The 16,665-nt window shown below is 42.6% G+C and overlaps 1 protein-coding gene across 1 annotated transcript in view; it reads left to right on the top strand.

The window, feature by feature from the left end:
- The first annotated feature begins 1,416 nt into the window (after nucleotides 1-1,416).
- LOC137500930 (endocuticle structural protein SgAbd-6-like) overlaps nucleotides 1,417-16,665 on the top strand; it is a 34,887-nt gene continuing 19,638 nt past the window's right edge. Inside the window, exon 1 of the mRNA XM_068227688.1 lies at nucleotides 1,417-1,488. Coding sequence (XP_068083789.1) covers nucleotides 1,417-1,488 — 72 coding nt within the window. The remainder of the gene's footprint in view (nucleotides 1,489-16,665) is intronic.

The raw sequence follows: 16,665 nt of genomic DNA, 5'->3' as shown, positions 1-16,665 counted from the left end.
AAGGAGGAGGGAAGGAAGCGGCCGTGGCCTTATGTTAGGTACCATCCCGGCATTCGCCTGGAGGAGAATTGGGAAACCACGGAAAACCACTTCCAGGATGGCTGAGGTGGGAATCGAACCCACCTCTACTCAGTTGACCTCCCGAGGCTGAGTGGACCCCGTTCCAGCCCTCATACCACTTTTCAAATTTCGTGGCAGAGCCGGGAATCGAACCCGGACCTCCGGGGGTGGCAGCTAATCACGCTAACCACTACACCACAGAGGCGGACTAGTTTCGGTATGTGCTAGTGTTTTATGAATTTGTATCACGTGCTTTTGTTGTGTTTTTTTAAATTTATATCGCACCGACAAAGATAGGTGTTATGGTTACCATGGTACAGGAATGGGCTAGGAGCGGAAAGGGAGCGACCATGGCCTTAAGTAAGGTTGGGCCCCAGCGTTTGTCTGATCAGGAATTAGGAACCAGAGAGAAACCGATTTGAGGGCTGCCGTGAGTGGGGCTCGAACTCACTATCTCCCAAATACAAGCTGATAGTTACGTGACCCAAACCGCGAAACCCCTTGCACGGAATATCTATTGTTCGACACACTGAGAAAAGGTTATTTTAACTACGTTGATAACGAAGAGCATGGCTTTCATTTGAATATGTCCTTACGATTTCTAAAGAATTGCCGAACTGACGAGAGCCCTGTTCCTCTTAAATCAAAAGTCAGGAGTAACAGCTAAGAATTCGTCTTTAAACATTCAGCCATTAAGAGGTAGAAACATTATGAGAGTAGAAACACGTAAAATGGGCAATGTTTGTGATTGTTTGCTTCTGTTAATTACCTGTTGCCACTTGCTAGCGTTCATATCACTTCTAGCGGCTTTCTCTGTGTTGTGGCAAGCAGACCATTGTTTTTAATGGAGCAGATGGTTACTCTCCTTTTTATTTATTTACAATCTGCTTTAATCATACTGACACAGGTAGGTCTTATGAAGACCATGGGAGAGGAAAGGACTAGGAGTGGGGAAGAGGCGGCAGTGGAATTAAGGTATAGTCCCAGCATTTTTCTGATGTGAAAATGGAAACTACGGAAAACCATCTTCAGTGCTGCAAACAGTGGAGTTCGAACTCACTATCTCCCGAATGGCAAGCTCACAGCTGCGCGCCCCTAACCACATGGCCAACTCACTTTGGTACTCTACACCTTGTTCCGTTAGCTGAAAGTTAGTGACTGGCATCACCAAATCGGTGATATTTGTCCTTACACTTAATGTTTGCTAGCTATAAGGGATACGGCAAAATGAAAGGTCATCAATGACGTGCAAGAAAAAAAAGACCTCATGGCCAGCGTGTATACAAGGAGAAATTATAGGTTTTGAAACGACTTATATTGGGGGAGGGGGTGGAGGGAGGTGGCAGATATATTACAATGAGAGCCGAGCTTGCCGTATCCTCTCAGTATTCGGCAACTCTTCGAGAGATGAACAGGGCTATAGTTCAGGTGAGCACTGTGTTGATGTCATTATTTACATCCTGCTACTAGGAGATACTTTTATGGAAATCTATAATTAGCAATATATTGCTCATAGATTGCATCACTACCACTGGTGATGTGTACTGTTACTTTGAATTTAAACTCTGCAGTTGTTCTTTCATTGACCTGTCTCAGTCTAATCCTCAGCTCTCACTATATGATAGTGACTAAGGTATGAGCAATGGTAGAAATGCCATTCCTTGCAGTCGGTACCTGTTATGAATGGAATGATGGCTAACAGCGCGCATTTCGTAATAGCACATTCTGGTTATGTGAGGAAAACAACTGGAAACTACGTCACCCGTTATTTATTTAGTATAACTCTTTATGACAGCTGATAGCGGAGCTATTGGGTATCCAACAAGCCTTCGGGCCAAAGACAAAATAAATATACATACATACATATACATACATACATATACATACATACATACATGCATAGATACATACGTAAGAGTTTTGCCTGTAGTTTGGTCAGAATTTTAAAAATTGGTATTTGAGTGTCGGTCTCGTCCAGAATAAGAAATGATTTTTTTAATTTTTTTATATTCCCGTCAAGTCTATCTCTCTGTCTATGCGTGCGTATGGTTGCACAATATGGGAAAATGGATGAATATATTTTAATGAAAAGTGATCATATCTAAGGTCAACGGATAAGAGATTACAATCTTGGCTATAGATAATTTTAATCACGCTGGGTGAAATGGTAGTTTAGGGAAACTTTTAAAACTACATCAAATACCCTTGTTAATACACGTCCTATCAATAAACGGTAGTAACAACAGTTGTAGAAAATAACATATTTGATCTTATGTCCTGCGAAAATCGATTTGTTGGCGAATAAATTGTTCTTCTCCTTTTCTTCTTCTTCTACCGCCTTTTCCACACCTGTGGGGTCGTGGGGTGAAGTTTGTCGCACAAGTAGATTTGGCCCTGTTTTACGACTGGATACCCTTCCTGACGCCAATTCCAGGTCGAGGGTTATAATAGCCTAATTGTTGCGTGTTTCTGTGGTGGTTGGTAGTGTAGTGTATTGTCTGAATATGAAGAGGAAAGAGTTGAGACAAACACAAATACCCAGTCCCCGAGCCAGAAGGATTAATCAAACGCGATTAAAATATCCCGATCGGGCCAGGAATCGAACCCGGGACTCTCTGAACCGAAGGCCTCAACGCTTACCATTCAGTCAAGGAGTCTGACGATTTTAAGGCGAAAAATAAGGATGGATAATATTATTGTGAATATTTATAAACTACTAAATTATTTCACTATCAAGTAAAAGAAAGTATTCTGATGAACTAGCCAATATGGCCTTGAAGGCCACGCGGAAACAGGAAACTACTGTAAGGTGGAAGTAGCTAGGTCCCCGCGAATGACGAATGCGATGAAATAATTAACACGTGTGTCAATCAGATGAGTTGCACCCGACAGGTGGTTAACATCAGCAGTGGTCACACCGTGCGGAGGCTTCTGCTCCCTTAGTGGACATTGGATATACAAATGAATAAATTCATTAGGAAATCGTTTCAACTTCGCAATACTTCTCACTCTTTCAAGTGGTACGGATGTCCTCTCCTAAATGTTTTAAAATCATTAGCTGACACTTCGCAAGTGGTACAAAATGTCCGGTGGTACGAAAACTCCGTGGTACGAAATGTCCCAGAACCGATTTACAGTTATTCATTATATCAAAAGGTAACGCTGATTTCTCGACATATTTCTTACAGTACGGGAAGTCGTGTAATTTGGTCGACTTAAATTTAAACGTCCATAACTCTACGGACAGTAATGTCAATTTCTCAAATTTTATACACGATACTTAGTACAATGTATCAAATGATTTGGTGAAAATAAATGTTAATATTATTTTTTAGGATTTTTAAAAAGTAACAGTTATTTTAAAAAATGTTGTGTAATTTCTTCCTGGTGATCGTGTAATTTCGACCGACAGAGTGTAACTTTGATCAGGTGATCGTGTAATTTGGACCGATAGAGTGTAACTTCGATCAGGTGATCGTGTAATTTGGACCGATAGAGTGTAACTTTGATCAGGTGATCGTGTAATTTGGACCGATAGAGTGTAACTTGGATCAGCTGATCGTGTAATTTGGACTGGTAAATTTAAACATTTACAAGTTATTTGATGCAGTGATTATGAAATCACAAGAAATAAAATACGGCACTATGAATTGTGGTCGCCACTTTTGACATGTAGGACAATGATGAAATAATTCATCCTAAATTTTGGTGCCGTTTTCATAACTCCGATTTTTGCATCGATTGCACTAAATCAAATCGTTATCATAATACTTGTCACATGTAATGCAAACTGTTTGTGATTTCTTTCTTGCGTCTGTAGTGAACAGTTTCTCGACCGCAGCTCATCCCGAAGGTCTGCAAATTACGAGGTGTCGTGGGGTCAGCACGACGAACCCTGTCGGCCGTTATTCTTGGCTTTCAAGACCGGAGCCGCCATTTCACTGTCAGAGAGCTCCTCAACTGTAATAACGTAGGCTGAGTGGATCTCGGATCAGCCCTCAGATCCAGGTAAAAATCACTAACTTGGCTGAGAATCGAACCCGGGGCCTCCGGGTAAGAGGCAGTAACGCTACCTCTACATCACAGGTTCTTCCTCTAGTTATAAAACAAGTTCTTTGAGAATAACCAGTGAAACTACGAAGAAATGTAATTATTACGGTACAATTGCTCCAACGATCCAAATTACACACTCTCGAGCAGTCCAAATTACACAACATGCAAAGATCTAATAAAACACTAAATAATGTGCGAAGCATTTATGAATGAAACTATGTTTAAACCTACCTCTTTATTTCATCAGTACTTGTAAAAGCTGAACACCCTCTTGGCCGAAATAACTATTTCACAGTACACTTACTATTACAAGCTTACAAGGAATGTATTGGGATAATTTTCCTCTTCTCCTTTCAACCTCAAGGCCATTACCAAAACAATTTCCAGGAAGAAAGGTACCCTCGGCTGTCTTGCTAACCTTGCCTCAGACAGTGGTGACCAAATTTGCGAATACTAAAAATATTATCGGTCCATATTACACGCAAGTCCAAATTACACGGACTTCCCCTACTGATAATAATTACAGGTGTAGTGTAATTGGTTGCTCATAGTCATGAATATTCAGTTTTTAGAGATTAAGCTGATGGATTAAATTACATATACTTCTTTTCCTTGGAATGCAATAGATGTGCACGACAGCCTGAATTGTACATAGGTACACTCGAAATATTTAGTATCTCGTGGCCAGAAAGATTCATTTCAGGCAAGAAATCAGTTCAGTCCTCAGAACCGCCCATTACCTGCTTACACTCTCTCTCACTGGTCAGATCCATTCGACGCGTAAACACAGGCATACATCTGAAGAGTGAGGGGAGGTGGAGAAAAAAACGTACGAGGATATCTAGCATGAACGAAACATATGCGGAGGGAAAGGTACTTGCTTCCCCGCCTGCCCATACGTTCCACTGGCTCGACAATGAAGGGAGAGAGGAAAGATGGGAGGAACGACACGGCTTCCTTCAGGGCAATAGACTTAACGTGTACGTATCTCATTGAGGGTCAAATTTTCCAGTTTCTTTGTAATTCTTGTGTGCAAAGTCTGGCTGAAATGTTAGCGATGTTTTTTTTTTCGTGTGGCTATTTCTAGCCGAGTGCAGCCCTTGTAAGGCAGACCCTCCGATGAGGGTGGGCGTCATCTGCCATGTGTAGGTAACTGCGTGTTATAGTGGTGGAGGATAGTGTTATGTGTGGTGTGCGAGTTGCAGGGATGTTGGGGACAGCACAAACACCCAGCCCCCGGGCCATTAAAATTAACCAATGAAGGTTAAAATCCCCGACCCGGCCGTGAATCGAACCCGGGAACCTCTGAACCGAAGGCCAGTACGCTGACCATTCAGCCAACGAGTCGGACATGTTAGCGATGTCGACTATGATTTCATTATCAAATGGCATCGCGCTCAACCACTCTACGAAAGAACGGCTCTTATTTAGGTCAATATAGGCCCTGATAAATACGACTACGACTACTACTACTACTACTACTACTACTACTAATAATAATAATAATAATAATAATAATAATAATAATAATAATAATAATAATAATAACTTTTTGCTTGTGGTTTTACGTCGCACCGACACAGACAGGTCTTATGGCGACGATGGGATAGGAAAGACCTAGGAGTTGGAAGGAAGCGGCCGTGGTCTTAATTAAGGTACAGCCCCTGCATTTGCCTGCTGTGAAAATGGGAAAACACGGAAAACCATCTTCAGGCCTCCCGACAGTGGAATTCGAACCCACTATCTCCCGGAAACAAGCTCAAAGCTGCGCGCCTCTAACCGCACGGCCAACTCGCCCGGTGGTAGTAGTAGTAGTAATAATAACAATAATAATAATAATAATAATAATAATAATAATCCTCAAAAACCAAAGTAAAAATAGCCTGGCATTAAATAATTATGATTATCAGAGACGCAATGGCGTTTCGAAAACTGTTCCTATGAAGTTATAGTCGGCGCTGATCAAACAATTAAATACAAAATATTGGGGTGGGATTACATCGTGCACATTTCATAGCAATTAAAATACAATTAATTAATTGTTTTCCTTGATTAGTAAAAGCTAATATAGCCAGAATGATTAACCATAGAAACATCTTAACCTGTTCCCGTAAAAAATGGAGCTGGGAGTGACCTCTGAGTGCGCAACGTCACAAACCACTCCTCCTGGAAGACGAACACATGTGACGTATCCTTGGTTACTTCTCCTTCATCCTCAGGGTTGCTCAAAATCTTCGCCCAAACGTTACCTGTTTCCTTTTCCACCCGGAATTCGTGTGATCGTGATTATACACTAGGGTCCAAAAGTTAATCATAATCACTAAACGAGTCCATACCGCCTGATAGGAATATCACACGGATTCCTAAACAAACGAAAGCTGACTCACACACCATATGTCACCCAAATTGTCCAAAAAAAATAGTGTCAGAAAGGATCTAATAGCTAAGGTACACCTTTGACAACAACTAACAAAACTTCGTAATATCTTCCACAACAAAATATGCTGTTAACAGGGTGTGTGGTTGTCCCTAACGGCCACACATGCTTCGCAGCGACGTGGCATGCTCTCTATCAGTTGGTCCAAGAGCTCTTGTGGCAGTCGATCGCATTCCTTCGAAAGGGCAATGCGAAGGTGTTGTACGGTCCTTGGTGGAGGCTGACGGAATGCAGTTCACCTCCCCAATGTATTTCAGGCATGTTCTATAGAATTAATATCCGCAGACCTCGCTAGCTAGACCATGCGATAAATGTCTTTCCCAACCAGAAATACATCCACCAGAGCAGCGCGGTGCGGTCGGGAATTATTGTCCATTAAGAGGATGTCTGGACCAACCGCACCTCTGAAGAGTCTAAAATGTGGTCTCAGTAACTCATCCCTCTATCTCCGAGCGTTAACAGTGTTCCTCGGGCAACCCATGAAGATGTGCAGGTCCGTTCGGCCATTCAACATGATGCCGCCCACCACCATACTGGTCCCGTTCCACGATGTTCCTGTGGTTGTATCGGCTACCAGGTTCTCTCCACACTAATGTGCGACGGGAATCGTTCTGCAAACTGAAGCGGGATTCATCTGTGAAGAGTACATGCCTCCATTCATTCATGGTCCAGTTTCGATGTTGACGGCTCCACAGTAAACGGGCCCGTCTCTGTGCTGGAGTGAGCGGGACGCACACCGCTAGACGTCGGCCAAACAGCCCTGCTGTTCTGAGCCTCCGGTATACAGTTTGCCGGGGAACGGCATCTCTTGAGACGCCTGCAAGCTCCGCCGACAATTGTCTTGCAGGTGCACTCCGATTTTGTCGGGCGGTTAAGGCCAGATATCCGTCCTGCTGTGGGGTGGTTACCCTTGGTCGACCTGGTACTGGCCTACGACTAACAACTCCTGTGTCTCGAAATCGTTTCCAAAGCCTGGAAATGACACTTTGTACCACATTCAAGGATACGGCGACTGTGTCTGGCTTGCTTACAGGCGGCCGAGTATTCTACCCTGCAAAAAGGGGTCCAAATGGCGTCGTTGTACCATTATGTTGTCACGTTCACCACGAGGCTACAGTCCGCACACTATAACAGGGCAAACACGACTGAGGGAATATGGGGTGCAGGCACTGTCTGTGTTTACCTTCCGGTTACGCCGCTAGTCAAACCAGAGAACACTCCTTTCCTATACAGAGCGAACACGTAAAATTAGTAGGTTCATATGTCGTGCGATTTGCGGTCTATTTCCTGTTGCCCTGCTTACTCGTAACTTATGCTTAACTTGTGGACACTAGTGTACATACTGCTATGTTTTGCAGAGAGAGAGAGAGAGAGAGAGTGAGTGAGTGAGAGAGTGTGTGTGTTTTAGGTATAGTAGAAACAACTATTGAACATATTTTGTGAATACACAGTTTGTTACTTTCCCTTCATACAATATGTGTAGAAGCCCCCATTCATACTTTACCGGATATTATAATTATAGACTAGATGAGCAACACCATGTGAACATTTTAGTCCTCTACTTTCATTATTATTAGTATTCCTTTAAATATCATATAGGACTATATACAAGCACAGTAACTTATTGTAAATCAGTTTCCTTCAATCATAAAATTTACCACTTTCCGATCCATTAAAAGAAGTCATTAAACAACTTAATATGTTAAAGCAAATCAAACATTTCAGGAAAAGCTAAGTAAAAACCTCCATAATAGATTGAAACAACACCCGGATTCCATTCCATATTTCCACTTTTAATTACGTTTTAAAAAACAGCTATAATAGTATTTTGCCTAGTTTGCCCCCAAAATCTCACCGGCACTGTTAGGCCTAAAAATTCGCCCATTCACTTCGAACGAGAGAATGCTTTCTGTCGTTGGGAAGTATTATTCCGAAAGTCCTGGCCATATGCACAAAAAAATAGCGAAATACATGTACCCGCAATCTTAAAGTACCGGTTAGTTGTTTGTGTTACTTAATCGCAACTGAACACAATCCTTTTTTACCAAGAATTTCTCCTGTATTTATCCTCTTTTTTTTTTTGGCTTTCTTTCTACTGGACAGAAACATCACTACTATACTGTAGTCTCTGAGAATGTAAGAAATTTAAATCATATAAATATCCGCACAGTATTAAATGTCCTCTATTTACACTGATGAGTACCGTGGAAGGAGCTTTGTGTCAAACAGCTGAGATTTCAACATACTCCGCTCTCTACAGTCATTTACCTCTAGTGTATTATTTACTAACTCTATGGGGACGAAAGCACACGAAGTGCAAGCTTCAATGAAGAAACTCTACTTATGGCCGTCGACTGGGAGGCTTTTTCTCACAGCCAGCATGCATGTGCAACTAGGCGGTCAGGAAGAAGAAGGATTCAACTGAAAATTAATGTTATAGGGCTCTGGTGACAATATTACCTTTCCTGCAACATTGACTAACATCGTTCAGTCTCAGGATAACTCAGCTAACAGTGTTTTTCAACACATTCACAATATCCATGGAGCTCGAAATACCAGCTTTGTGAATAAGTTATTTCAACTCCAAAATATGAAAAAAAGTCGCGCAAATAAATGAGAAAAGCGTGGTGCGAATTCCGGGCTAGAAATTACAATACACATCAGGTAACTCGGTCGTGCACAACGATGATGCAGTTCATATGCAGTTGAGTTTTTCCACCCTGTTTCTGCACCTGACCTGCCAGGACATGAAATTACACTAAAAACAGGAGTGTCGGTAATGATCCTGAGGAGGCTAAATGCACAATTGTACAACGGTAGGCCCTACTCACCTAAGAGTAAAGAGGTCGTTGAGGCCGATAATTTAACAGGTACTGGAAGGGGTGAAACTGTATTTTTACTTTGTTTTCTCTCAATTCAAGTCCTCTAACACTTTTCTTATAAATGAACGAGGCGAACAGGGCTGCTGGCGGTGGGATTAGAACACTCCATTTTCCGAATGCAAGCTAACAACTAGGTGACCCAAACCACACGGCCAACTCACACGGTATTATTATTATTTCCTTTTGGCCGACTATGGACAACGTTAATTCGAATTCAGCTTCATCTGTGTCTGGGTTAATCCTCGTCCAGTATTCCTTCATCCTTCATCATTTCTTCTGTCCATGAAAACATGAAATGGCGTATGGCTTTTAGTACCGGGAGTGTCCGAGTACAAGTTCGTCTCCCCAGATGCAGGTCTTCCGATTTCACTCCCGTAGGCGACCTGCGCGTCGTAATGAGGAAGAAATGATGATGAAGATGACACATATACCCAGCCCCCGTGCCAGCGAAATTAACCAATTATGGTTAAAATTCCGGACCCTGCCGGGAAACGAATCCTGGACCCCTGTGACCAAAGGCCAGCACGTATACATTTTATTTTTTTTGCTATTTGTTTTACGTCGCACCGACACAGATAGGTCTTATGGCGACGATAGAATAGGAAAGGCCTAGGAATTGGAAGGAAGCGGCCGTGGCCTTCATTAAGGTTTGCATTTGCCTAGTGTGAAAATGGGAAACCACAGAAAACCATCTTCAGGGCTGCCGAAAGTGGGGCTCGAGCCCACAATCTCCCGATTACTGGATACTGGCCGCACTTAAGCGACTGCAGCTATCGAGCTCGGTCGTTAAACATTTAGCCATGGAACCAGACTTTTCTGTCCATGACGCTTGGGTACGGGATCTAAATTTTTCCAGAAACCTCTTCGTGGCCTAGATCATCGACTTGTAAGCATCCCTGTTGCTGATTCCCGTTCCTTGTATTCCCATTTCTCCTAGGTCCTTCTTCACCTCCTGATACCAGCATACCATAGTTTTTCTGATCTCAAAAAAATCTTATTATCTGATTGGTCAGTATTCCCGGGTTCATTCAGCAGGTATGTCCGAAGAACAAGGCTCTCCTCTTCCGGATGGTATCTGAGATAGTTACCAGCTTGAGATACAATTCTTGGTATACTTCTTTTCTGTATGATCCATCCTCTGTTCTCTGGAGTCCCAGAAACTTTCTCCCCACTAGTTCCAACTTCTTGACCAAACTTTTCCTTTTTTAATAGGTTCAGACATTCAGCTGCATATAAAGCCTCTTAACGAATCACTATCTGGTACTGTCTGAGATTTGCATTGATCCAGATATTCTTCTTGTTGTGAGTGTTTATAGTTAGTTTATATGCCAAGTTCATCTTATTTACTCTCCTTAACAGCGCCTCTCTTTCTGACAGATCATTGTCTATCCACTCTCCCAGATATTTGAATTTCTCCACTTTCTGAATCCTTTCTCCCTCAACTGTCATCCATGTGGGTGCTGTTACGATGTTGGTCACGTATTGCGCCTTCTCGAAGGAGATCGCAGGCCTGCTTTACTTGCTTCTTCCTGGAGATGGGCAATTTCTTTGGTGCCTCCTGTATTGACTCTGACAGAACCACAATTACATCCGCAAGGGCTAAACAGTCAATTCCAATTCCTTTGTTCCTGCATCTCATTCGTAAACCGTCTATTCCTTGAATTTTGCGGCGCTGCTCTCCAATCACTTTGTCAAGAACACAATTGAGTAGAAGGGGAGATAGTCCATCCACCCGCCTGATTCCCAAAAGTTTCCGATAGAATCCCTCAGAACTTGACCTTGGGTGTTGTACCAGCCACTGTCTGTTCAATGAATTCTCTTGTTTTCCTATCTAGACCCATTTCTTGTAGTATATGAATCATTGTTTCCATATCTACAGAATCATAGACCTTTCTGAAGACCACAAATGAGAGCATGAATTTCTTGTTTCCTCTGTTTCTCTTCTGATATTCCTGTTCGATCTGGATCAAGCATTCTTTGTCATACTTTCTCCGGGGTTTCCTGATGATCTTGGCAGTTCTCTCTCTGTTTCCTTAAACTTCTGGTTTTCGGGTGTTTTCCGGGAAAACGAATTCACCCACGCCTTTCGGTGTCCATCAATTGTCTCATCACATTATTATTATTATTATTATTATTATTATTATTATTATTATTATACTTCGTTTGAGTAATTCCTCTAGCTCCAGGACTGAGTATTTCTGATCGTCCTAATACAAATCCTCAGCTACACATGACATATCACTCAACTAACCATCATATAAATACCCAATAGTGAATACATCCCTCTACGCAGGGGTCATCAGCAAAGGCATTCGGTCGTAAAATTGGGCTGAATCTATAATCCCAGGTTACTGAGAAAAGGCCAAAAAGAAGGTTATTATAATACGCATCTTCATTACGGTGTGCTATGCGTTTCAGCGATCAATCTACTAGTATCTGTGAATTAGTCCGGCCCCGCGGTGTAGGGGGCAACGCGTCCGCCTGTCACCTGGCGGCCCCGGGTTCGATTGCCAGCTGGGTCAGGGGTTTTTAATTGTACATGATTAATATCCCTGGCCTGGGGACTAGGAGCCCAGTCTCATTCATTACGGACAACAACACGCGGGCGTTAGACGAGGCGATTGGGGCGGACCGGCGCATATCTTGATCAATCCCCATTATCACGCCTTCGGTCCCCTTAAAAAAATCTTGGAGGGTCGACGCTTCTTGTTGGACGAGGATGTACAGCAGGTGGTTACTCTTTTTATAATTTGCTTTACGTCGCACCGACATGGCGACGATGGGATAGGAAAGGCCTAGGAGTGGGAAGGAAGCGGCCGTGGCCTTAATTAAGGTACAGCCCCAGCATTTGCCTGGTGTGAAAATGGGAAACCACGGAAAACCATTTTCAGGGCTGCTTACGGTTGTGTTCGACCCACTATCTCCCGAATACAAGCTCACAGCTGCGCACCCCTAACCGCACGGCCAACTCGCCCGGTGCAGGTGGCTACGGACTTCTTCACGCAGCAGGACTCAGTGTTTTACCACACGGGGATCTCCAACCTGGTGCTTCGGCGGGATGAGTGCCACAATGCTCACGGCGATTTTGATTGGCATCCCGATTCAGGACTGTACGGTCGTCGAATGGAAACCTTTGGATCACCCCTTATATTATTATTACTATTATTATTACTATTATTATTATTATTATTTCAGGTCATTTTTCCAATTTATTGAGGTCTACTCTTGTTATAGACTTGACAAAATTTCACGACCGGTTGCCCTTCCAGACGCCAGTCGTATGTGGAGTGATATACAATGTTTACTATTGGGTTCTATGGTGGTTCGTAGCTAGATATGTTATATATAGAGGTGTGTATTAAGACGAACAAGAACCCCCAGTCCCTAGGCCAGAGGAATTAGCCTAACCATACCGAGATAAAATCCTCGGTTCAGTCGGGAATCAAATCATGGACAATCTGAACCGAAGGGTAGTACGCAAAAACATTCGGCCAACGAGCCGTACTCGTTTTGTTCTGCAACTCCCGTCTGTAATTCATCAAAAGCTGAATCTACCCTTTGTCTCCCTATGTTTCTCTTACCCAATTATTCTCCTATGTTAACTATCGCCCTTCCTTCACTTCGCATGATTCCACCACCGTGCCTGAGTCCATCCGAGTTCATTCCATTACGACCCTTTTTCTCCTCATTCCGCATATCCTCCTTCAGTTTTCTCACCTGCTTGTACCAGCTATCATTATCTCTACATTCACGTCTATTACATCTGTTTTACGAATAAAATTATTATTATTATTATTATTATTATTATTATTATTATTATTATTATTATTATTATTATTATTATTATTATTATGGTTCATGTTTGTGGGTTACTGTAGTCACGTCCTAGTTCGTGAACCACGGGCAACGGCTGAGTGGCCTAGTAAGTGGTCCTGAGAGTCGGGATACCAGTTGCTATGGAATGGGAGTGGGCAACTCGGACATATTCTGAGTCTTGGCCCTCCTTGTGCTCAGGCGGCTAGGACTATACAATCCACCGGTGGTCCATAACCCGTTAGAGGAGAGATCCTCACTTGGACTATGTGTAAGTAGGGTAGCATCCTGCTTCATGAATCTACCGAGCTCAGAACATTTTAAGCAAGCCTCGGACCTATGGGAGTGATGGAGTCCCACTCCCATTTGACAGGCGAGGGACTCCTTGGAAACAACTTGGCGAACGAAATGGAATTCGATGGGGAGCTATCGATATTAATGGGGCTTATGGAAGAAAGAAAGTAGAACTGGCTGAGTCAGCAAAGAGGATGCATCTGGATGTGCTAGGAGTAAGTGATATTCGGGTAAGGGGAGATAACGAGGAAGATATAGGAGATTATAAAGTGTACTTGACGGGTGTTAGAAAGGGAAGGGCAGAGTCTGGGGTAGGGCTGTTCATCAGGAATACAATTGGACGCAACATAGTTTCTGTTAGGCACGTAAATGAGCGAATGATGTGGGTAGATTTGTCATTTGGAGGAATTAGGACTAGAATTGTGTCCGTGTATTCACTATGTGAGGGTGCGGATGAGGATGAAGTTGACAAGTTTTATGAAGCATTGAGTGACATCGTGGTCAGGGTCAACAGCAAGGATAGAATAGTGCTAGTGGGCGATTTCAATGCGAGAGTTGGGAATAGAACTGAAGGATACGAAAGGGTGATTGGTAAATGTGGGGAAGATATGGAAGCTAATGGGAATGGGAAGCGTTTGCTGGACTTCTGTGCTAGTATGGGTTTAGCTGTTACGAATACATTCTTCAAGCAAGGTTACACATGGGAGGCTAGGGAGTACCAGATCCATAATAGACTATATCTCAACCGACTTCGAATTCAAGAAATCTGTTACGAATGTACGAGTTTTCCGCGGATTTTTCGATGATACAGACCACTATCTGATCTGTAGTGAACTAAGTATCTCTAGGCCTAGGGTTGAGAAAGTGAAATCTGTCTGCAAACGAATAAGGGTAGAAAATCTCCAGGACGAGAACATTAGACAGAAGTACATGGATATGATTAGTGAGAAGTTTCGAACAGTAGACAGTAAGCAGGTTCAGGATATAGAAAGTGAATGGATGGCATACAGGTATGCTGTAGTAGAAACAGCAAGGGGATGCCTAGGAACAACTGTGTGTAAAGATGGGAAAAGGCGAACATCTTGGTAGAATGATGAAGTGAGAGCAGCTTGTAAACATAGAAAGAAGGCTTATCAGAAATGGCTCCAGACAAGGGCCGATGTAGACAGGGAGGTTGTACGTAGATGAAAGAAACAGAGCGAAACAAATAGTTGTTGAATCCAAAAAGAAGTCCTGGGAAGATTTTGGTAACAGCCTGGAAAGGCTAGGTCAAGCAGCAGGGAAACCTTTCTGGACAGTAATAAAGAATCTTAGGAAGGGAGGGAAAAAGGAAATGAACAGTGTTTTGAGTAATTCAGGTGAACTCATAATAGATCCCAGGGAATCACTGGAGAGGTGGAGGGAATATTTTGAACATCTTCTGAATGTAAAAGAAAATCATCCTGGTGGTGTTGTGAACAGCCAAGCTCATGGGGAGGAGGAAAATGATGTTGGTGAAATTATGCTTGAGGAAGTGGAAAGGATAGTAAATAAACTCCATTGTCATAAGGCAGCAGGAATATATGAAATTAGACCTGAAATGGTGAAGTATAGTGGAAAGGCAGGGATGAAATCGCTTCATAGAGTAGTAAATTTAGCATGGAGTGTTGGTAAGGTACCTTCAGATTGGGCAAAAGCAGTAATTGCACCTATCTATAAGCAAGGGAACAGGAAGGATTGCAACAACTATCGAGGTATCTCATTGATTAGTATACCAGGCAAAGTATTCACTGGCATCTTGGAAGGGAGGGTGCGATCAGCCGTTGAGAGGAAGTTGGATGAAAACCAGTTGTGGCTTCAGGCCACAGAGAGGCTATCAGGATCAGATTTTCAGTATGCGCCAGGTAATTGAAAAATGCTACGAGAGGAATAGGCAGTTGTGTTTATGTTTTGTAGATCTAGAGAAAGCATTTGACAGGGTACCGAGAGAAAAGATGTTCGCCATACTGGGGGACTATGGAATTAAAGGCAGATTATTAAAATCAATCAAAGGCATTTATGTTGACAATTGGACTTCAGTGAGAATTGATGGTAGAATGAGTTCATGGTTCAGGGTACTTACAGGGGTTAGACAAGGCTGTAATCTTTCACCTTTGCTGTTCGTAGTTTACATGGATCATCTGCTGAACGGTATAAAATGGCAGGGAGGGATTCAGTTAGGTGGAAATGTAGTAAGCAGTCTGGCCTATGCTGACGATTTGGTCTTAATAGCAGACTGTGCCGAAAGCCTGCAGTCTAATATCTTGGAACTTGAAAATAGGTGCAATGAGTATGGTATGAAAATTAGCCTCTCGAAGACTAAATTGACGTCAGTAGATAAGAAATTCAACAGAATTGAATGTCAGATCGGCGATACAAAGCTAGAACAGGTCGATAATTTCAAGTATTTAGGTTGTGTGTTCTCCCAGGATGGTAATATAGTGAGATTGAATCAAGGCGTCGTAAAGCTAATGCAGTGAGCTCGCAGCTGCGATCAACAGTATTCTGTAAGAAGGAAGTCAGCTCCCAGACGAAACTATCTTTACATCGGGCTGTTTTCAGACCAACTTTGCTTTACGGGAGCGAAAGCTGGGTGGACTCAGGATACCTTATTCATAAGTTAGAAGTAACAGACATGAAAGTAGCAAAAATGATTGCTGGGACAAACAGGTGGGAACAATGGCAGGAGGGTACTCGGAATGAGGAGATAAAGGCTAATTTAGGAATGAACTCGATGGATGAAGCTGTACGCATAAACCGGCTGCGGTGGTTGGGTCATGTGAGGCGAATGGAGGAGGATAGGTTACCTAGGAGAATAATGGACTCTGCTATGGAGGGTAAAATAAGTAGAGGTAGGCCAAGACGACGATGGTTAGACTCGGTTTCTAACGATTTAAAGATAAGAGGTATAGAACTAAATGAGGCCACAACACTAGTTGCAAATCGAGGATTGTGGCGACGTTTAGTAAATTCACAGAGGCTTGCAGACTGAACGCTGAAAGGCATAACAGTCTATAATGATTAGGTATGTATGTTATTATTATTATTATTATTATTATTATTATTATTATTATTATTATTATTATTATTATTATTATTATTATATAT

Source organism: Anabrus simplex, chromosome 1, assembly GCF_040414725.1.
Source record: "Anabrus simplex isolate iqAnaSimp1 chromosome 1, ASM4041472v1, whole genome shotgun sequence".
Lineage (NCBI taxonomy): Eukaryota > Metazoa > Arthropoda > Insecta > Orthoptera > Tettigoniidae > Anabrus > Anabrus simplex.
This window is presented reverse-complemented; position numbering and strand designations above follow the sequence as displayed.